Raw genomic sequence first — 22,159 nt, 5'->3', positions numbered from 1 at the left:
TCCGCTCAGGGCAGGCTGCTGTGTCACTGGGCCAGGACTCTCGTGGTGGCCTGGGGAGAGGTGGTGGGGATGTCCAGGACTGGAGACCAGGGATCCTAGAATTTCACTGGCCTCTGCTTCCTTGGACCATAGTCAGCCTCCTCCTTGTTGGCCCGAGACGGCCACTAAGTACGCACCGGATGAAAGAGAAGGAGAAGGAGAAGGAAAGAGGAAAGGAAAAGGATTATGAAAAAGCAATCGCAAACCACCTCCCACCAGCAGATTGATGCCCAGCCAGTCTCTGAGCAGCAATTTCCTTGGAAAGACTGCCACAGTTTTATTGCTGAACATGATATAATGTGGCATGAACTTCCCTCTGGTCATTTGTCCTGGCTGTATCCCCACCTCCACCCAGTGCCTTAGCAACTACCAGACTTGCTGGTGGGGGCAGAGTGACAAAGAAAGAAGTCCTTGTAGGTCTGTAAGAGCTGCTCAGCAATAGATAGATCACCGGTGTGTTATCAGCACAGGTTAGAAAGCCAAAACACTGCACCGTACAGGTAATATGAATAGAATTAACTCTGTCTGGACAGATCAAAGATGTATTACAGACAGGAACATGCCCTCCGAGCTCTGGAAAGGAGCCATGAAGGTTTTAATAAGCACATCCATGCAAAAACCTCCTGAGGTGAGGTCCCACTCCTTCAGGGGAGGAAGGGAAGGTTGGTGAGACATGGGGGACATCAGGGCAAGATTGGGGGTGTGCAGAGCAGTGAGTGTGTTACAGGCAGGAAGAAGGTCTGAAAGAGCATGGAGTGGCCATGCAGAGATGGAACCATTTGAACGTTATGTTAGGGCGGCAGAGGAAAGAGGGTGTGGAGTTCACTTCTAGGACAGAGAGTTAAATTGAGGAAGCAAGCGTGGGGCTGGGACATCTCAGGTGACTGAGGAGCATTAGGAGACCTTTGATAAAAAGCTGGGCAAGTAGTGTGGAACTCACGAGCTATGGCAAATCCCCAGAAGACCAAAGCTTTGTGTTGGAAGGAAAAGGTGGGTGGAGGGGTTGGGGGTGCTTAAAACTTGGGAGATGGCAGAGTCAGAGTGAGGTACGTAAGCACGATAGTGGTCAAAGCCTGCAGGAGAACTGTTTGCAGGCATGGGACAGCATGGGAGAGCCTGTGGTGTGGATGGCTGAGGGCCTTGGTGGGGCTGGGACTCCCCCAGAAATAAAGATGTCTTTGCTCATCTATTACTGTTGCCTGTGCAATCAACAGTCATGAGGGGACACTGTTTGCTTAAAGACTTGCAGCCTTCTTGCCTCTCTCCAGTTTAATCCAACTCCAGGACACATCCTTTCATGGCCAGTTTAATCCAGCTCCAGAGCGCATCCTTTCATGGCTTCATCATCGGTGGTGGCCCTCAGGAAAGCCACTAACATAGAGGTTTGTGCCTGCCTTCCTCAGAGGCTTCTTCAGTCTTCCTTCAGTAGCTGCAGTTCAGGAACTTGGCACCAGAGAGCTCATGAAAATGCACAATGCCCTAACAAGACAAGCCTCTGCGTAACTTACCCTAATTCTTCTGCTCTTGTGTGGTTGATTAGAGAGAATCCATGACTGTAGTCTAACCGAGAAGATTTCCAAAATAAATAACAAGAAATTTTCTTCTATTTTCATTTTTCTTTATTTTTCCACTTAGGGAATATGCAATCTCAACCATCTCCAATTCATATTGATCCAGAGTGTTGCATGATGAAATCTGAATAGGTAGGAAAAACAAGATCCTTTTTGTCAGACACTGGATAGGCAGTCTTCACCCAAGCTCCCCCATCTGCCATTTCTCCTATCAGTCACCTGGGATTTCCATTAGTCCTGTTAAAATCAGAGCTTTTCCCACCCAAGGCTACCACTGAATGTTTCTGCACCAATTTCCACCTGCTTTGTTTGTAGAACTGGCTGCACACAGACACAGGGTTCCTCTGTCTTACCAGAACAAAAAGAAGGAAAAAAAATGATAAAGAGAGATCCGATTACAAAATAAAATATATTCCTCAGCTCTCTGTTAAGTCCAAGTTGCCTCTACTGAAGTCCATTTTCAGCCATGCCCCGCCTCAGTGGAAAATCTCCAGGGAGAATTATAGGAAAGGACAGACAGGAAGGCAGGTAAGGAGCTGGCTGCGGAAGCATCAGGCAATAACAATCAGAACAGCAATAAAAATAAGATAATTACCAGCAATAATTATCATATTATATTATAACATAATAGTATGTATTATAATATGCTAGAAAATAATTACCAGTAATAACAATAAGAACAAAAATAATAACAATAATAACAAGTATAATAATAAGACAAACCAAGGAAAGGACAGCAATCGGATACTAAGATTTGTCACAGACGTTTGTCAAGAAAGGTAGGATGTTTATTGCCCTTGAGAAATGTCCATGAAATCACTTTCTTTATACCATTCTTGATTTCCTTATTTCTCATGCTATAGATGAGAGGGTTCACCACTGGAGGCACCACCGAGTATATAAATGACACCATCAGAATTAGAGCTGGGGAGGAGACGGAGGAAGGCTTCAGACAGGCAAACATGGCAGTGCTAAGAAACAGGGAGACGATGACCAGGTGAGGGAGGCACGTGGAAAAGGCTTTGTGCCGGCCCTGCTGAGAGGGGATCCTCAGCACGGCCCTGAAGATCTGCACATAGGACACCAGGATGAAAACAAAATACATGAAGACTATGCAGACACTAGCCACAAGAAGCCCAGCTTCCCTCATGGAGGAGTCTGAGCAGGAGAGCTTGAGGATCTGGGGGATTTCACAGAAGAACTGGTCCACAGCATTGCCTTGGCAGAGAGGAAGAGAAAATGTATTGGCTGTGTGCAGGACAGCATTGATAAACCCATAGCCCCAGGCAGCTGCTGCCATGGTGGCACAGGCTCTGCCGCCCAGGAGGGTCCCGTAGTGCAGGGGCTTGCAGATGGCCACGTAGCGGTCATAGGCCATGATGGTGAGGACAGAATACTCTGCTGTCATCAAGAAAAGAAACAAAAATACCTGGGCTGCACATCCTGCGTAGGAAATGGCCCTGGTGTCCCACAGGGAATTGGCCATGGCTTTGGGGAGAGTGGTGGAGATGCAGCCCAGGTCGAGGAGGGCGAGGTTGAGGAGGAAGAAGTACATGGGGGTGTGGAGGCGGTGGTGGCAGGCTACGGCGGTGAGGATGAGGCCGTTGCCCAGGAGGGCAGCCAGGTAGATGCCCAGGAAGAGCCCGAAGTGCGGGAGCTGCAGCTCCCGCGTGTCTGCGAATGCCAGGAGCAGGAGCTCGGTGATGGAGCTGCTGTTGGGCATTTTTTTCTCTCTAGTCTCAAAAAAACATTTGGTTAGAAGGAATTGTTGAAAGAGAAGATATAGGCAAGTTAGGGCAGACTTCTTTGTGCTAATTCTATGCCATTTCCCATATAAGTTTTCCCACAAGGGCTTCTCTTTGTCCTTGGGACCTTTCTTCAGCTCTGTTTTGACAGCTCAGTTTTGTGCTGCTCCATACATCACGAGCAGCAGGGGCTCTGCCCGTGGACTCCAACCAAGTCAATCCCACTTCACTTCCGTGGTGACAAACAGCCCATTTTTTTCCTTAGGATTTCCCAGCATTGGCTGCCTTTAGACAAGTGAAAAGTATTTGCTGCAGTGACCTTGTGAGAACTGTCCCTCTTTAGTGCAGTGAGGTGGGGTTAGCATGCAGCCAGCTGCCTCGCAGAGGGCAGAGCCCTGGGAGAGACTCAGCTCCTCCAACTCTGCCCTTCTGAACAGTCTGCATCTGTCACTTACTGCCAAAACAGATTCTTTCTCACTTGAATTTTTACATTTGCATTACATCTGCAGTGTCTACGTGAGGGAGAATGGGACCTTGTGTTCACACCCTCCCGTGTTGAAGTAACACCCAGCACTGGGAGGAACGGTTCACTACCTTCAAAACCTGGCCTCCAGAAGATGATCTGGAGAAGAAGGTTTTTATTAACCAATTATTTCAAATTTATATCCTTACAGCCACTAAGGTCACTTCCTATGATGGGGCAGAAAACCTCTGGTTTTGCAAAACTTTATTGCAAACTTTTCTCTCTTTTCCAGTGCAGCTGAGCAGAGTGATGCCGAGTGGTGGCATTGCTCTCTGCTGCCTGAAACTGTCCCTGCTGCCGGCTGCTTCTCTGTCCCCATGTCTCCTCCCTGCCCAGGCTCACAGAATCCATCCCACCCACTCAGCTCTGCCTTGAAGACATCTTCTGGCATCAGAGCACTGTGCAAAAAAAAACATTTCTTTGTGTGCGGACGCTAAGGAGATGCTCAGACACATGCTAGCAAGAACTGGAGTTTCAGTGACTTCTCCAGAATGGAGAAAGGAATTCCATCTTCCACTGCCCGCTCAGCCACCCAAAAGGAGAAAATCCAAAGCAGACTCCTACATTTTCTGGTAAACCCAGTCTTTACTTTCTCTTGCACGTCCTCCTCCACGCTGCAGAAACCATGAGAGACACCCTGACAGGTCCTGCCCACGGAGAGATGTGCCAGGTCTAGGAGACACTTCAAGGAACTGCATTGTCCTGTGGCAAGAGACTTACCGTGTAAAGGTCTGCAAAGATTCCTCCTGCGATGAGCTCATCTCTGCTCTCACCATCCCGACTGCCTTTATTCCCCTTCTGCCTTGCTCATCTTCCCTCTGTGCCTGCAGGCAGTGCCCCTAGCCCTGCTGTGCAGTGCAGAGGAGCTGCTCCTGGGCAGAGCTGTCTCTCTGCAGCACTGCCCACTTGCCAGGAGCTCCCTCGGTCCCAGGAGCCTGACTCAGCTCAGCAGCAGAGACCCAGCCCAATACATGACCTTTGCAGCCCCCTCAGGCTCCCTGGGGATGTCCCATTGACCACAACCCTCTGGCTTCTTCCCTTCAGCCAGTTCACAATCCACCTCACTACCTGATCGTCCAGACCACACTTCCTCAGTTTAGCTGCTAGGATGCTGTGGGAGACGGTGTCAAACACTGCTGAAATCAAGATAGACCACATCCACTGCCTTACCATCATCTATCCACCTGGCTATGTCCTCATAAAAGGCTATCAGGTTGGTCAAGCACGACTTCCCCTTGGTGAAGCCATGTTGACTGCCCCTAATGACCCTCTTATCCTTGATGTGTCCAGAGACAGGAAGTGGTGCCCTCAGTGGTGTACTAGGCACAGTGTGGACTCGTCCATGGCCACAGTCACTTCAGGGTGAGCCTATTTACCGTGGCCTTATTCCATGGTCATCAGAGTGCTTCAGCACGGATTAATTCACAGCCACACACTCTTCTGTGTTTTCTGGCACGGCATTATTAACAGCCTTAGAGGCTTCCAGATGTACCTGCCCCAGTGTGGACATACCCTTGGGCCAATATGCCTTCAGGGAAGTACCTTCTGCACTGTGGACATATCCATTGCCATAGACCCTTTGGGGTGGACACGTCCCCGTGTGGACTTATCCATAGGCTACAGTCCCTCTGACTCAAGTACCCCTGCGAGTTCCAGCCTGTCCATTACAGCAGCACAAGAGCAGCAATGCCCTGGCCATCTGACAGCCCAGGTACATGGCCAGTGCTGCTATCAGAACATTCCTGGGCACACCAGAGCCAAATGATAAGGGGAACAGCAAACAACAAAAGCAAAAGTAGCCACTAACGAACATAGGGCAAGCAAGCCTTATGTCAAGAAAAGGAGCCTGCCAATTCATTGCTGAAGAGCTATAACAGCAGATGTTAATTCAGGTTACCAGACTCCAATCATATCTGTTGTCATCTCAAACCCACGGAGCCCCATGCTGGGCATCAAAAGGGACCATTCTGGATTAATCCCAGTAGGCAGCTAAGCACCACAGAGAGGTTGTGGAATCTCCTTCTCTGGGGATATTCAAAACCCACCCGGATGCCATCCTGGGCAAGGTGCTCTAGGGGATCCTGCCTGGCAGGGGGGTTGGACTGGGTGATCTTCAGAAGTCCCTTCCAACCTCAGCCATTCTGTGATTCTGCGACCACACGGCTGCCGATGGCTCCCCCCAGCAGGATGGGGGATAGAAGCAAAAGGGTAGGAGGGGGAAGTGAGTTGAGTCTAAGGAAACTAAACAGGTAAAGCAAAAACTGCATGCAAGTGAAGGAACAGGCCTCTACAATCACACCTCTTTAAGCTGGAGGATAATTGCACTCAGGTGTTACCCTGATAAGACACTGGATACAACTGAGAGCAGAGAAGCAAGGGTCAAAGTGCAGTTTAACAGAGTCATCAACTTTTCTTAGGGTACCTGAGGAGGGCCTCAGCTCTTCTAGCCCGGGATGCAGAGGCCTCATTCCAGCTGCCCACACGCAGACATCCAGCAGCATTTACATGTCCTTAGCATTGAGGTGTCTTCTCCATGAGGCACCTTGATAACACAGAGGTGCAACGAGAGAGATGTATCCTGCTGGAGAGCAGCCTGCAGCTCAGGAAGACACCCCAAAGATACTGCTGGATGTCCCAAAGCTGGGGTGTCCCGATATCCCAGCTCCACTCGCTGCAGTGTCTGGAGGAGTCACATGGTCCTCCCTGCCCATGCTCACAGCCCCTGGGGCATAGCAGGGACCCTGCTCTGCACCACAGCCCTGGGCTCTCTTGCCCTGCCACAGGTGTGTGCTCAGCCCCGTGCCACAGCTGAGGTGCTGCAGCCCAAATGTGTGCAGCCAGGAGGAGCTGGAGCCCCATGGCTTGTCCCAGAACAGTGATGATTTTGGGTGAAGGGACATTGGAATTTGGATTAAGGGATGTGATCACACATCTTGGCCACCTGCGGTGCTGAAGTGGAGGGATACAGGCTCTGCCAGAGAGAGTGTCAGGGAAGATGAGAAGGTGAAGGTGAAGCTCAGATGCATGGAGCTCCTCTGTGCAATTGACAACAGGTTGGGTTAGCTTTTGTGAGTGAGGAGGAGAGGAGCCAATGTGAGTGACATTCTGCTGGCTGTTACAAACCAGTAACGGAGATAAAGGCAGTTCACTAGGTAAAGCAAAAGCCGTGCGTGCAAGCAAAGCAAAGAAGGAATTCATTCACTACTTCCCACCGGCAGGCAGCTGTCCAGCCACTTCCAGGAAATGCAGGGCTCATCACGTGTAACAGGTTCTTGGGAAGACAAATGCCATCACCCTGACCACCCCTCACCCCCTCCTCCTTCTTTACCCCAGCTTTTACTGCTGACCGTGGTGTCATATCATATGGAATATGCCTTTGGTCAGTTTGGGTCAGCTGTCCTGGCCGTGTACCCCCCCCCCCCTCAGCTCCTGCTGCACCGTCATCTTCCTTGCTGGCAGGGCAGCACGAGAAGCAGAAAAGTCCTTGCCTCTGTGTGAGCACTGCCCTGCAACAACTAAAACAGAGCTCTGTTATCATCACTATTTTCATCCTAAATCCAAAACATAGCATTGTGTGAGCCTCTATGAAGAAAAAGAACTCTATCCCAGCCGACATCAAGACAGCTCTCACATCTTATGTTCCTACTTCAGCCTCTGGTTTGTTTGTTTGTTTGTTTGTTTGTTGTTTGCTTTTTTTTTTTTCCTTCTTCCTCTGCCTATTCATGATTCAAAGAGCCCTCGAAGGGAAAGAGTCATTGAATCATGCAATAACTCGGTTGGAAGACAACTCTGAATGTCATCTCATGGTTTACATTAGATATTTGGACAAAATTCTTCACTGTAAGGTTAGTGAGGCCCTGGAACAGGTTACCAAGAAAAGTTGTGGATGCCCCATCCCTGGAGGTGTTCAAGGCCAGGCTGGATGGGGTCTTGGCCAACCTGATCTCATGGGTGGCATCCCTGCCCATGGAGGGGGTTGGAGTTAGATGATCTTTAAGCTCCCTTCCAACCTGAGCCTTTCTATGATTCTATGACCCATGGTGTCAAGGGAGACACTGGTCCCAACTAGCCCATCCTCATCTACTCCCCGTGTAACAAGCTATGCAACCAAGAAAAGGTGACAGGTGAAAGTTCCTCTCTCTCTTCTGAGAGGTGCTGAGACACCCATCTGCCAGCCTGATCCATTCCCAAGAGAGGTGTGTTGCCTACCAGGGGCTCGTATTAGGGACGATGCCATGAGACTACCAAGCCTTGTTCATCCCACAGACTACTATCCACTGCTGCTGTGCTGGGACTCTCTTTCCCTCCACCTCTGCACACAGGCAGTGCTCTCAGCTCCAGAAAAGGGCTCACAAGAGGGAAGTCAGAACAAGTCAGTGAAGGGTCCTTTATTTTGTTTAAATTCACCAAGACTCCTCATGGACGGAGTCTCTGGGCTCCACTAGACAGGTACACACTGAGTTAGAAAGGGGATGAAGAATCAGAGACTCACAGAATGTTTTGGGTTGGAAGGGACCTCTAAAGAGAATCTAGTTCCAACCTCCCTGTCATGGGAAAGGGACAGCTTCCACCGGACCGTGTGGCACAAAGTCCCATCCAGCCTGATGATCTGAACACTTCCAAGGAAGATGCATCCACAGCTTGCTAACAGGCAACCAGTTGTACGATGACATAACAATGTCAAAATCCTAATGACATTTTAGTGCACAGCATCAGGAGAATGAAACCACAGATAAAATAAACACTGAAAACAAAGCAAAATAAAACCAGAAATGACAGTACCCATAAATACATTACAATAGGAGCTGTGCCTTTAATGAGCCACGTTATGAGTCTAATGCAGAAGCTGGGAAGTTCATTGCTTCTGAAAAACTTTATTTCATCAGTTTTCTGAGGGCATCCTTGATCTCCTGGTTCCTCATGCTGTAGATGAGGGGGTTCAGTGCTGGAGGCACCACCGAGTACAGAACTGCCATCACTAGGTCCAGGGATGGGGAGGAGATAGAGGGGGGCTTCAAGTAGGCAAAAATCCCAGTACTAATAAATAGGGAGACCACAGCCAGGTGAGGGAGGCACGTGGAAAAGGCTTTGTGCCGTCCCTGCTCAGAGGACATCTTCAGCACAACCTTGAACATCTGCACATACGACAGCATAATGAAAACAAAACAACCAAAGGCTATACAGACAATGACCACAAGAAGCCCAGCTTCCCTCATGTAGAAGTCTGAGCAGGAGAGCTTGAGGATCTGGGGGATTTCGCAGAAAAATTGGTCCACAGCATTGCCATGGCAGAGAGGAAGAGAAAATGTATTGGCAGTGTGCAGGAGAGCATAGAGGAAACCACTGCCCCAGGCAGCTGCTGCCATGGTGGCACAGGCTCTGCCGCCCAGGAGGGTCCCGTAGTGCAGGGGCTTGCAGATGGCCACGTAGCGGTCATAGGCCATGATGGTGAGGACAGAATACTCTGCACCAAAAAAGAATAATAAAAAGAAGACCTGGGCAGTACACCCTGCATAGGCAATGGCCCTGGTGTCCCACAGGGAATTGGCCATGGCTTTGGGGACAGTGGTGGAGATGCAGCCCAGGTCGAGGAGGGCGAGGTTGAGGAGGAAGAAGTACATGGGGGTGTGGAGGCGGTGGTGGCAGGCTACGGCGGTGAGGATGAGGCCGTTGCCCAGGAGGGCAGCCAGGTAGATGCCCAGGAAGAGCCCGAAGTGCAGGAGCTGCAGCTGCAGCTCCCGCGTGTCTGCGAATGCCAGCAGGAGGAACTCAGTGATGGAGCTGCTGTTGGACATCTGCTTCTTCTGGGCATGGGGGACATTTACAAGGAGGAAAAAGCAATAACAAGTTAGGAGAGGTTCCTCTGAAAAAATCCTATTCCATTTCTCCCAGAAGTCTCCCAAAGTATCTCTCTCCTTTCAAAGACCTTCTTGCGGCTCCCTTGATTAACTGTAGCATGTCCTGGCTGAGGTGGGCAGACAGAGCAGGGATTCATCTGTGGGTCAGTCCTGTACAGCAGTAGGTTGATGGGAACATGGGGTGATCTCAAATTAAATCCACTCACAATATCAAAGAGCTTCTCAGTGTTCACACACTGTACCACAATGAGGCCCAAGAGCTTGAAGGCTAAGACGTCTTCTCGTAAGACTCAGTGGCAGAGACAACAGCCATAGACAAGGAGCCAAAGACCTTGGCTCTGTGGGGGCTTTTAGCCTTGCCACAGCCCTTGATCCTCTCCACACCAGGCTGTTTTATGGATTCTCAAACCTGTGCCTCTTTCCCTGTTGGATGTAGACATTCACCCTTCTTTCCCACATTGCTCTCACCTGAACATCTTCCTGCCTTTATTGACAAGGACTCCATGCTCCCTGATGGTTCCTTGAAACACAAAGCCATGGTTGGATCCAATCTCCTTCTGGGGGACCTGTTGCACCACAACATTGTTCTTGGAGTAGGCTGTTCCCATGTGCCAAAAGATGAGCCGGCGTGGAATAAGACAGGCCTGGCTGAACAGAGAGTTGAGGCTAGATCTCAGGAAGAAAAGGAGTGTTTATGACCGCTGGAAGAAGGGGTAGGTCACTGGAACTCAGTCTGCTATTGCTGTTAAAGAAAATAAGTGCTTTTTTAAATACATAAACAAAAAAGGAGGACTAAGGAGAATCTTCGTCTTTTATTGGATGTGGAAGGAAATACAGTGACAAGGGATGAGGAAAAGGCTGAGGTGCTTACTGCCGCCTTTGTCTCAGTCTTCTGCAGCAAGACCAGTTCTCATGGGAGCCTTCAGCTTCACTTGGGGCACAACAACCCCATGCAGCGCTACGGGCTGGGCGCAGTGGCTGGAAAGCTGCCAGTTGGAAAGTGACCTAGGGGTATTTATCAGTAGCCGGCTGAATAGGAGCCAGGTGGCCAGAAAGGCCAACAGCATCCTGGCTTGTATCGGGAATGGTGTGGCCAGCAGGACTAAGGAAGTTCCTCTGTACTCGGCTCTGCTGAGGCCACACCTCGAGTACTGCATTCAGCTCTGGGGCCCCTAGTATAAGAATGACATGACATATTAGAACGAGTCCAGAGGAGGGACACAAAGATGACCAAGGGGCTGGAGCACCTGATCTATGAAGACAGGCTGAGGGAGTTGGAGTTCTTCAGCCTGGAGAAGAGAAGGCTCCAGGGAGACCTTATAGCAGCCTTCCAGTACCTAAAGGGGGCCTACAGGAAAGTTGGGGAGGGACTTTTCATCAACGAGGGTAGTGATAGGACAAGGGGTGATGGTTTTAAACTGAAAGAGGGTAGATTTAGATTAGACATTAGAAAAAAGTTCTTTACTCTGAGGGTGGTGAGGTACTGGAAGAGGTTGCCCAGGGAAGTTGTGGATGCCCCATCCCTAGAAGTGTTCAAGGCCAGGCTGGATGGGGCTTTGAGCAACCTGGTCTAGTGAAAGGTGTCCCTTCTCATGGCAGGGGGATATCATTTCAAAGAAATTATTATACGATATAATTTCAAATAATTTATATGATCTTTAGGGACCTTTCCAACCCAAACTATTCTGTGATTCTGTGGGCTCCCTTACCCCACTGAGTCAGCTGAATACTGCAACGGGCTTCTGCGAACATACTGAGCAGGAACTTGATCAATTATCCTCAACTTGGGCACCTGCTGTCATTTCAGTTGGCAGAAGACATTCCCCACAAGGCTCCAGGACGACACCCTCACACGGTGCCCTGCCTCTCCACATCGGTCCACCTCAGCTTGCAGTTACCTGCTTATATCTTGGACCACCTCTGGCGCCTCAAAGTTTATCAGGAGTTCGTGGCCTCCATTTCCATTAATTCCAATGGGAGCTAAGACACGCAGTTCACATGCAGGTGCCTATTTTGTGCACATGCAGGTGCCTATTTTGTGCACACCTGAACCAAGGCAAGACGACTCCAACCTCCACTGGGTTTGTGGTCAATACGGGAAATAGCAGTCTACCAGCCTACAAACCTGCAATACTGACTCAGCTGACCCCCTTCTCTCATCCTGGGTAAAGGAGATGGTTGCCTGTCACTGTCTCACGATGGGACAAGAAAAGCTCCAGGGACAGCTCAAGCAAGTGTGGGGGAAGCAGGGAGGGGAAAGAAAATGATGCCTTGGGCTGGGCAGCTGCTCCTGATCTCAGCCAGGCTCCTGGGACAGAGGGAGTTCCCGGCAAGTTGGCAACTCTGCAGAGAGACAGCTCTGCCCAGGAGCAGCTCCTCTGCACATTGCAGCAGGGCTGGGGACACTGCCTTGGAAGGGGCAATGGAAGAGGAGACAGCCAGAGATTAAAAGCTTTCTGAACTTGGAATACAATTTAGAGCTCACTGTGGGAGGAACCTTGACACCCACTCATACGGTAAGTCTCTGGCTGCAGGGCAATAGGGATGTAATGCACAGACGGATGCCCTAAATTTGCACTTCCCATAGATTATGGATCTGCTCAGAGCTTCAGCTCACCCTCAGCGCATTTCCAAGAAGACTTTTCGTAAGTATGATCGAGGCAGCCTTTTCAGCTTGACTCCGTGCTTCCCTCGTAGCTGTGCTTTCAGTTTTCACTTGTTTCTCTTGATGGGAACCGAAATAGAGCTGTGAGGTTTAGAAAAGGGGCTGAGGCTCCTACACCGCCATCATGAGGACAACCAAGAATATTAGGAAATGCCTTCACCACCCACCAACCTGGAAATAACACCAGCGTCACCTTCCCAGTTTCATCAGGGCTGGTCTGACCTGCTGTTTAGCGCCTGCAAGCACGAAGCTGTCCCTGTGCAGTGCCCCGTCCCGGGGAGGTACCTGCAGGGCAGAGCTGAGCATGCAGTGCGTAGGATGCGGTCTGGGAGCTTGGACAGGGAGCTGAGATGGTGGCAGGGAAACAGATCCTGGCAGGGACAGCGCCAGCCAGCAGCATGGGTGGGCAGTGGGAAGGAACTAGTGTCAGAACTGCTGGGGAGGGTGGATTTTACCTGCTGCCTGTCACCTCCTGCAGTGCAGCCCCCTTGCTCTGAGCAAGCCCCCTGCTCTCCTCTCCCAGCCAGCAAAGCCTCTGCTCTCACAGCTGGGGCTTCCAGGGCAGGAGCAGCCCCAGCTCCGGCACAGCAGAGGTGCCTCTCTCCTGACACATGCCCATTTCCTTCGGCAGAGCAAAGGGACAGAGAGGGGCTGCCCTGCAATGCCACCAGCTGGGAGGCGTGCACAGCTGGCAAAGGGGGAGGCTTTCCTGAGTGCCTGCAGTCTCCCTGCTCGCCTCTCTTGGCTAGCCCATCGCCGTGTTTCCTCTTTTCCCTCCTGCTGCCTGTGCTGCTCTTGTTCGTGCTCTCAGGGCTGGGGTGGGGAGTTGCGGTGGTAGGTTGGGCACTGCCCATGCAGATGTGGCCATGGCAATGAGGTGTCCCAGACGTCTGGGACTTGGCCAGTCCTGGCAAGGATCTGCAGTTCATCCCATCAGAGCTCTCAGCAGTGTCTGCTTTCTTCTCAGGGTAACAGAGGCATGTGTTCCCCCTTCATCTCAAAGAGGAGCAAGCAGAGGGAAGCTGGGAGGCATACCGAACGACAGACTAGCTCTCCTCGCTCTGCACCACGAATGCTTTTTCCTCTCAGCACTTGTGGCTGTTCAACCTGGGAGAAGCAGAAGTGCTGAGGATTTCTGATTCCAGAGAAGACACCCCATGTGAGATGTAGGGGGACAGGGAAGGCCTTATTAAATACAGTCTGTTTAAAAATCCTCTCTGAAACCGACTTTCCTTGGATTCGGGTGGGCAATTGATGGCAAACCCTCCTGTGGTCAGTGTGATTTTCCTGGAGACACTCTAAATATCAGTTGTGGCCCCTGCCTCCCCCATGCTCCCACGTGCCCTTGGAGTTAGAGCATAACCGCCCCCTTGGGAGCCGTCGGGCAGAGACCCTGCTCCTCGTGCCGCATTCGGCCAGCACAAACCAGGGAATTGCAAGAAGGTCCTGCCAAGAAGAAAAAACTGTGCGACAGGAGAGTCAAAGAGAAAGGGCTTTGGTGTGAGCAGAGATTTCTCTCCTAACTTGTCCCTGTCTTTTCCTCCTTGGAAAGAGCCCTGGGCCCAGAGGCAGCAGATGCCCAACAGCAGCTCCATCACCGAGTTCCTGCTCCTGGCATTCGCAGACACGCGGGAGCTGCAGCTCCTGCACTTCGGGCTCTTCCTGGGCATCCACCTGGCTGCCCTCCTGGGCAACGGCCTCATCCTCACCGCCATAGCCCGCGACCACTGCCTCCACACCCCCATGTACTTCTTCCTCCTCAACCTCGCCCTCCTCGACCTGGGATCCATCTCCACCACTGTCCCCAAATCCATGGTCAATTCCCTGAGACACACTAGGGCCATTTCCTACTGGGGATGTGCTGCCCAGCTCTTTCTCTTTCTCTTCTTCACTGGACGGGAATGTTACCTTCTCACCATCATGGCCTACGACCGCTACGTGGCCATCTGCAAGCCGCTGCACTACGGGACCCTCCTGGGCGGCAGAGCCTGTGCCACCATGGCAGCAGCTGCCTGGGGCAGGGGGGTTCTCAATGCTCTCCTGCACACTTCCAGTACATTTTCTCTTCCTCTCTGCCATGGCAATGCTGTGGACCAATTTTTCTGCGAAATCCCCCAGATCCTCAAGCTCTCCTGCTCGGACTCCTACCTCAGAGAAGTCAGGCTTGTTGTGGCTAGTGCCTCTTTTGCTTTGTCATGTTTTGTTTTCATTGTGCTGTCCCATGTGCAGATCTTCAGGGCTGTGCTGAGGATCCCTTCTCAGCAGGGCCAGCACAAAGGCTTTTCCACGTGCCTCCCTCACCTGGCTGTTGTCTCCCTCTTTATCAGTAGTGTTGTGTTTGCAAACCTGAAGCCCCCCTCCATTTCCTCCCCATCCCTGGATCTGGTGGTGTCGTTTCTGTACTCGGTGGTGCCTCCAGCACTGAACCCCCTCCTCTACAGCATGAGGAACCAGGAGATCAAGGATGCCATTAGGAAAGTAATGCCATAGACATTTTTTTAAGAGCTAAAGCTTCCCATCTGTCTCCAGAAATTGTTCCCTGCAAACGCCATGTTGGGCCAGAGCTTTGTTTATTCACTGCATTACTGTTGTTATTTCTCCTTATCATTTTCCCACACAAATGATTGGATTTGTCTCACTACATCTGAGGAACTGACCTGCTCTTTTGCACCTGGAGGCTGTGGAAAAGTCTGTCTAACATGGGCTCAGACCTGACTTTTTGTACCATCTCTGTAGTAACATGGGCTCTCTCATGTGCACTGGGCTGGGCTCTTCTTCCTAAGCTGGTGCCAAAACTAATAGGACCCCAAAAGGGCCTTTTTATCCATGTATTTGGGAGCACAAAACTCGTTGTCTCGTCATGACCCGCTAGAGACAGGTTTGGATTTAGGATTTACGTGACGGTGACTAGTGGCAGTGGAGATGGTGAGCGCCACTGGGGGACATATCCAGGGTTTCCCCAAATGGCATGGAAGACACCCATCCATCAGGAGGACAATATGGGAAAAGAGGGAATCTGCAGGGGACACATGTGCCTCAGGTGGGCAGTGAATGGCTCTCCACAAAGTGAGAGATCACTCCAGGTGTGCTCACTTCTATGAAAATCACTCGATCCAGGTATCCCCAGGCAAACGGGGACTCTGTGGTTGCTGGGGAGGCAGTGGGGACCCAGCAGAGGGATGGGAGGCTGGAGAGGGATTCACATCACTCTCACTGGTGTATCACTGCCTGGATCTAGAGGCACGCCTGGAATATCTAATGCCCTTGGAAATGCTCCAAAGTCCCTCCAAGCACTTTTCACCTCCATAGAGCCCTGGTGGGCTCTGTGAGCAGTAGTGATACCCACCTGGCTAGGTCAGCTTCCCAGCCTGACGAGCACAGCCAGCGTAGGGTCACTGCAGGGTCCTTCTGCTGTCCAGAGGCTGCTGCATGGCACAGGCTGCTCACAGCTCCACATCACCACCCTCAGAACATTTATGAGTGGATTTTTGAAGAAGATCGAGGCACCGTGTACCTGAAAGGGAAGGAGAGTGTGCTTTTTGTTTTCTACTGCTGGCTGGTGAGGTGAGAATTTTGAGATGGGAACTCTCAGTTCTGAACACGGTGCTGAATCTCCAGACCTCTTCCACTGAGAGGTGAAAAAATCTGGAAGTATCCGAAGAAAACACCCAAGCCTTAGAGAACCTATAGCAACTTTCCAGGTTTAGCAGGGTTGCTCTCACCTGCTGCATAACCCCTCTATAAACAGCAGTGCTCCTGGACCATGCCCTGCTGCTAGGGGAGTCTGCAGGGCAGAGCTGAGCACACAGCAGGTGGGATGGGGTCTGGGAGCACAGACAGGGAGAAGACGTGGGCACAGAGACACAGCTCCCAGCAGGGGCAGCTCCAGGGAGTGGGAAGGAGCAGCTCCCAGCAATGCTGGGGTAAGGGGGATTGAGGCACCTCCCTGTCATCCCCTGCAGTCCAAACACCTGGAGCAAACCCTGGTCTCCTTTCCAAGCCATCAGAACTTCTGCCATTAAGGCCATGGGGATGAGGTTATGAATTCATTGCTCCACAACCCAAGAAATAACAGAAATTCCCGATGCTTGATTGTCTCTCCCTGTCCTGGCTTTCTTTGGCATCGCCATATTACTCCATGGAACCCTTTGAGTCCTTGCTGCTCTTTTGCTTACCACTTAACTAGTTGGGCTAAGGGAACTGGGACTTCAGCTGAAGATCAAAACCCGACGCTGTTGGTCTTGCAAGGCTGCAGGCCCTCCTCCCTGCCCAGAAAAAACAAACAAACAAACAAAAAAACGGCAAAGCTGATCTGGACACTGAGAGCCCAGAGGTGGAATGGCTGCCCCGCCCTTGGGGATGGAGATGTCCCACCACCATAAATGTCACCAGAGCTGAAAGAACACACGCACACACTCTCTAGATTCACACACACATTCACAGATCCTCTGAGCATCACCATGGACGCTTGTGTCCTCTTGGGGCTCCTGCCCAGGTCCCAGACCCTCTGCAGCAACCCTGCAGCACACAGGATATGAGGTGGGGTGGTTGGCATCACCAGAGGATCGACATTCAGGCCTGGGACTGGTGCAGCAGCCTTGGTGCCAGGCTTGGGTACAGAGATTTAGTTGCTGCAGCAGAAATTGTAGAAGGGCCCTTACCTTCATTTTTCACCTCATTTCAACTTTGCAATTTCCTGTTTCATTTTTGCATTCTGAGCTACGGCCTATTCACAGCAAACAGCTGGAAGGAGCTGAAATGATACCCAAACAGGCATCTCCGAGAAGACCGCCCTTGCACTTGTTCACCTCAAAGCAAAAGCTTTCGGAGCATGATAGAATCATGGAATCACTTAGGTTGGAAAAGATCTCTGAGATCATCAGGTCCAACTGTTAACCGTGCACCCATTAACCTTTAACTGAGAGCCTTCTCTCCTTTGGCTTCTGGCCCCAGTTGCTTGTGGCAGCGTGTGGCAATCCCAGCCCTGACTCCAAAGAGTCGGGAATTTTTTCTTGTACCCCTTGAGGAGAGCTGAGCCGTGGGAGTGTTGGCATGGGGCACCCTGGACAAAATCAGCCATCCGTGCAGTGTCAGGACCTGAGGAGGGCTGGCTGTGGGGAGCCTGGCCTCGGCCCAGGATCAGGAAGGGCCCAGGCTTGTGTGTGGCTGTGGCACAGCCAGTTTGAACAGGGGCTTCTCAGGTGAGCGCTGTGCAGGGTCGCTGCCGCGCTCACAGCCCTTCTGTCTGCTCCTGCTGTGCTGCTCCCCAACTCCCTTCCCCTGCGTTCCCAGCATGGTGGGCACAGTCTGGCTGAACCCCAGCACCGAGGACCCTCAGGGTTACTTCTCGATCAGTCACAAAGTCCTGCTGTGGGTTCCTGGGTACTGCTGTACATAAGACCCGGACTGCTGTGCTGTATTATTCAATATTTATTGAAACTGTGGCCTGGGCTGCACCCTGGGGGGGCCTGCCCCAGCCCTTGGAAGAGGGTGCGGGGGGCCGTGGAGGTGATGTCTGTGTCCACAAGGACTGGGGGGTACTGGGCCGGTCGCGCGCCTTCCATTGGTCTGCTGCTGGGTGTGGGGGCTGTGGAGGCTGGGCTGGTGGCAGGCGGGCCGGTCTTCCAGGCACTGATGGTGGCCGCTGGCGTTGGGCCTGGCTCTCAGGCATACCACGGTGGTCAGGCCGCATGTACAGGCTCACGGAGCGGCTGCAGGTGTCAGTCTGGGCTGCCTGGGCTGCGGCGAGGCGCCTGTGGAGACAGGAACTTGCTGAGGCCATGCTGCGGCTGCGGTGCCAGGCGGGTGCGAGGCAGTGGGGTGCAGGCACCCGGCTGTGCGTCAGCTGTGGGCACACAGTGCTCTGTGCAGAAAACGGGGTGCCCTGTGCCCTCGGCTGGGACTCTGCTCCCCTCCACATCCTACCCCAGCTCGTCTCCTCCCCAGTGCCTCGCCAGCCATCCTGACCTGCCTGCTCTGCACATGCTGTCCCAGCAAGAAGACCTGGCCCCCGCAGAGACAGGGGTCCAAAGCCGGGCTCAGCACGGCCGGGTCACCACAGCCACCGACTGCCCTTCCCCAGAGCACCTGGCAAGGACCAGCACTCAGCTCCCTGCCCGGCCCTGGCCCTGGCCCAACAAGGTGACAGCCTCGGCTCACTGTTCGGTGAGGTGCTGCCCATCCGCTCTTTGGGATGTGTAATTAAACACACAAGCCCTGTCTGTGCTGAAGATGCACGCTGGCAGCGCTCAGGTACGGCTGTGACACACTGAGTGCCCCTCTCCAAGGCAATGCCCGCAGCTGGCAGGGCTCATCCCCATGCTCCCAGTAGCTGGCACACCTTGGCTGAGGCGGACACCTGCAATTCAGGGCATCCCAGAACAGGGTGCCTTGTGCTGGGGGGCAACTGGCACTGCTGTACTTCTCTCTCTGATGGCACTCTCTCTCAGCTCCTGCATTTCTCTTCCTGACCTTGCTTTGCCTACGGCTGTCCCTGGCTCTGCTCTTGCTGCGGAAGGGCCAAGCTTGGCTAAGACCAGCAACAGAAAAATGGGCTCCCGAACAGAATGCCCAGGAATTAGAGGCCACCTAAAACACTGGACAGCAGAAATTTCAGAAGAGTCTGGTCAAAAACTAACTGCTCACTTCACAATATGCTAATGACAACTGCTTCCTGGCTGGCAGCAGCCATATAATAATGTTGACAAAGATACGGTAAAGAATTTGGGAGGGGGAGAGGAGGAGAGGGAGCGGGGGAACAACAACTCACTGATTTTTCTGCCTCCAACGCCAGATAAGCACGCAGCACGCAACTGTCACAAGCAGGAGGGGAACCAAGAATGCCGCAGTGCCTTCTATGCAGTAACTTCCGAAATTTTGGGGCTTTGCAGTGTTTGCATTGTTCTCCCCATCCACGCCTGGAAGAACAATTGTGGACATTGCTGTGTCCTGTGCGCTACTGATAATCTCACAGGAGGTCTGACATTGCCAGGAAGTGTTCTTTTTCATTTGGTTAACATCTTTGAGCAAGTGAAAATCCTCAGGCCGCAATGCTTCCCGAGGATCAGCAGAAGCTGGGGATTCTGCCAAAGTCACTGCAACTCAATGCACTCTGGAGCCTCCCTTTTGCCTCTCAGCTTTGTTTACCCTCCATCCTTTGTTTTCCCTGCCATAATGCTGAGAGCCCAGTGTCTCAGGTTTGCTCCCCCAGCTCTTTGGAGTTCTAAAAGTTCTTAGGTGCTTGCCCACCTTCGCTGCTTGAGGCACACTCGGAGCCTTAGGGACAAAACTGAACAAAATTTGGGAGCCCAGGAGAGCCAGTGAGGTAGTGCCCCATCTGCACTGGGTCAGGGCATTACTCGGGGCCTCAGCTCACAGGAGGGGTTCCATTTCCCACTGTCTGCTCAGTGGGCTTCACATGGCCTCGTTCCCCCAAGAGCAAGGTTCCAAAATCCCTGGGAACTGGGTGCGCTGGGAGGTGACCCCTCTGTAACCACAGCCACAGAGCTTTGTGAGCGTCTCTCCGTTGCACTGCTGTCACATGCTGTCACGGCCCGGGGAAGACAGCCATCCTCAGGGAGCCACTCCTGCCTTCCTCTGCAACACTTGCTGCCTACTCCCTTGCTCTTGGGTTTGGCTGCTGACATGAGGTGCAAGAGCGGGTACCAGGGCAAGAACCTGCACACGCATGCTGGTTCTGGTTGGTGACAGCGGATGACCAAGAAACAGCCTTTATCTGGTGTAGCAGTTGCCTGTGTTGCCTCTGTTCTTTTGCCAGGGAGCGGCAGCGTGCGACCGCTTCCTTGCCAAAGCACCTCCTTCGGCACAGTCTCTCTAACCATCCCTTTAGGAAGAAAGCAGGACAGTGTGACCATAAGGAAGTGCTCCTCCTTGAACCATATTGTGGGCACAGTTGCAAGCACACACCAGTTGCTGCTGGCTGGATACCAAAGTTTTCATGGAACAGCTTGGACCAGTTATGGTAATGCTGGGCTAGCAGCTGGCCCTGGGAGGTGGCTTGACCCACAAGCGGCAGCAGAGGCTCTCGGCCATCTCTGGCACTCACCAGTGCCTGCTAGGTGTAAAACTGAGTGTCTCCGATCTGATCAATCCCTTCCTGCTGTGCAGGTTACAGTGTGTCCACACATGGATTTAGAACCTCAGCTTCCCAAGTCTTATGGCGGACAGAGTGAAATATACCCACCAGGTGCTGCCTCCTCTAAGTCCTTCCAGATTTTCTCTATGATGTGAGAGCACAACAGGGAAGGTTTTATTCTTTCATCTTTATCCTTTGCTCTTAGAGGACCTGAACAGAAAGTAGTAAGTTAACTTTGGCACCAGTGCGATTTGGAGAACCAGGGCTTCGTTTGTGAAGTCAGTGAAATGACTACCCACCCCTGGGATACCAGCTGGGCTCCAGCGCAGGAAGCAGCCGAGGGTCTGGCAAAGCCCTCCCTGGGGACACTTCTGCAACCAAAGACCCGTGAGAAGTTTCTGTCCCATCGCCATCTACATCAAGAGCTCAGTAGGAGAGCATACCAGGGGTCGTGCCTTGACAGGGCACACGCACGTGCCGGTCTATACCCTCCCAGCTGCAGAGATGCCTGGCTGACATTTGGGCTTTGAGCTGGCAGCTCTCAAAGGAAGTCAAAAGCCACAACTTACCCAGGCCATCTCCCAGAGCTTCAGTTCTGGAACCCATCTGGGAACCTGGATCACCTTCGCCTTTGGTCCCATCTGTAAACACAAGTGGAGTCCCTCCTGTGAACTATGTCAATATACTCCTTCTGACCAGAGTGACAGAGAATGCAGTTCAAAGAGGGGACTGCTCCACGGCACTCGTCTCTCCCTGCCACTCAAGAGCATCTTGCAAACAGTTGCTGAGTGCCTGCAGTGGCACCGTGCTGGTACAAACTAAGCATGCGTGGAGCTGCCCGGAAAAGGGCCGTCCCCGTGCCCACCCCAGATCTCAACTCAAGCGCAAGGTGCCTGCTGGCTCTGCGGCACCTAGATGCTCCTTCCTTCCGCTGACTTACCTGGCAGATTAACCTGAGGCTCGTGGTCCACATCAGGCTGAGGTGTCGAGTAGCCAGTGCCTGCGAGAACTGCTGCAATCAAGCACAGAAGAGAAATGTTCCCCTTGCGTGGTGTGATCTACCTCTTCCTTAGTGACCTGCAGCGACTGGAGGGGGCTCAGGCAATGATGTGGGACCCAGACACGAGCCAGGATTTCCAAAGCCGCAAAGGGGCCTGCTGAGCTGTAGGCTCCCTCTTGGCCTCTTCCCAAATCCTCTCTCGAGGCTGTGCGCAACAGACTACAGGGAACACGCCGCCAAAGATGTGGTCCCTCAGGTGTTTCTTACGGGAAGATCTCTGCTGGCCACAAAGGAAGACCCCACTGCAGGGGGAGCGTGCAGACCCCAGGAAAAATGATCACCCATGTTTGTCATGGAGAAGCCCCCTGGCCAGTGAGTAGCTGAACCCTTGCTGAGCTAGCTCAACAAACCGTTAACAAATAGCAAGGAAATGAACACTGACAACTTACCACCTGTGGGACCCATACTGGCAGGCTCAGGAGCAGGATTCCATGGAGGCACTTGACCAGTACTGCCTGTGGGCACAAGTGGGATCAGACACAGGTAAGGGGAGCTTCCATTGCCTCTTGGGGCCTGCCTCTTCCTCAGTGAGCGGGAGGCACTGGCTGGGGGTCAGGTAATGACATGGCCCAAATAGGAAGAAAAGCCTGGGTTCCTCCCTCT

General features: G+C 52.3%; 4 protein-coding genes across 14 annotated transcripts in view; 1 reads left to right on the top strand and 3 right to left on the bottom strand.

The window, feature by feature from the left end:
* Positions 1 to 2,367: 2,367 nt before the first annotated feature.
* LOC121063181 (olfactory receptor 14A16-like) lies at positions 2,368 to 2,988 on the bottom strand. The gene has a single exon (XM_040543540.1). It carries the CDS (start codon positions 2,986 to 2,988, stop codon positions 2,368 to 2,370), a length of 621 nt encoding a protein of 206 aa, XP_040399474.1.
* A 5,764-nt stretch (positions 2,989 to 8,752) lies between these two features.
* Positions 8,753 to 9,673, bottom strand: LOC121063186 (olfactory receptor 14C36-like). Its single transcript, XM_040543551.1, has one exon. It carries the CDS (start codon positions 9,671 to 9,673, stop codon positions 8,753 to 8,755), a length of 921 nt encoding a protein of 306 aa, XP_040399485.1.
* Positions 9,674 to 14,058: 4,385 nt separating this feature from the next.
* LOC121063192 (olfactory receptor 14C36-like) lies at positions 14,059 to 14,891 on the top strand. The gene has a single exon (XM_040543557.1). It carries the CDS (start codon positions 14,145 to 14,147, stop codon positions 14,889 to 14,891), a length of 747 nt encoding a protein of 248 aa, XP_040399491.1. The 5' UTR covers positions 14,059 to 14,144.
* A 2,924-nt stretch (positions 14,892 to 17,815) lies between these two features.
* The window catches only part of LOC121063182, a 28,960-nt gene continuing 24,616 nt past the window's right edge, over positions 17,816 to 22,159 (bottom strand). For 2 of the 11 annotated variants that reach the window (XM_040543546.1, XM_040543541.1), the window contains 8 exons: positions 21,946 to 22,011; positions 21,437 to 21,508; positions 21,066 to 21,137; positions 20,796 to 20,867; positions 20,605 to 20,706; positions 20,137 to 20,244; positions 19,171 to 19,318; positions 17,816 to 18,154 (listed from right to left, as the gene is read on the bottom strand). In XM_040543546.1, coding sequence (XP_040399480.1) covers positions 17,821 to 18,154; positions 19,171 to 19,318; positions 20,137 to 20,244; positions 20,605 to 20,706; positions 20,796 to 20,867; positions 21,066 to 21,137; positions 21,437 to 21,508; positions 21,946 to 21,961 — 924 coding nt within the window. In that variant the 5' untranslated portion in view covers positions 21,962 to 22,011 and the 3' untranslated portion in view covers positions 17,816 to 17,820. Of the gene's footprint in view, positions 18,155 to 19,170; positions 19,319 to 20,136; positions 20,245 to 20,604; positions 20,868 to 21,065; positions 21,166 to 21,436; positions 21,509 to 21,945; positions 22,012 to 22,159 lie in introns of those variants that run through there. The other 9 variants (XM_040543548.1, XM_040543547.1, XR_005815862.1 and 6 more) reach the window with 7 other exon arrangements.

The sequence above is a fragment of the Cygnus olor genome, unplaced genomic scaffold (assembly GCF_009769625.2).
Source record: "Cygnus olor isolate bCygOlo1 unplaced genomic scaffold, bCygOlo1.pri.v2 S99, whole genome shotgun sequence".
Taxonomy (NCBI): Eukaryota; Metazoa; Chordata; class Aves; order Anseriformes; family Anatidae; genus Cygnus; species Cygnus olor.
Note: the sequence above shows the minus strand (reverse complement) of the source record. Positions and strands in the feature narration are given on the sequence as shown.

What these genes read in the sequence shown, in the direction of transcription:
- LOC121063181 (XM_040543540.1), bottom strand. Translation starts at nt 2,988, where the DNA reads ATGGCCTATGACCGCTACGTGGCCATCTGCAAGCCCCTGCACTACGGG.
- LOC121063186 (XM_040543551.1), bottom strand. Translation starts at nt 9,673, where the DNA reads ATGTCCAACAGCAGCTCCATCACTGAGTTCCTCCTGCTGGCATTCGCA.
- LOC121063192 (XM_040543557.1), top strand. Translation starts at nt 14,145, where the DNA reads ATGTACTTCTTCCTCCTCAACCTCGCCCTCCTCGACCTGGGATCCATC.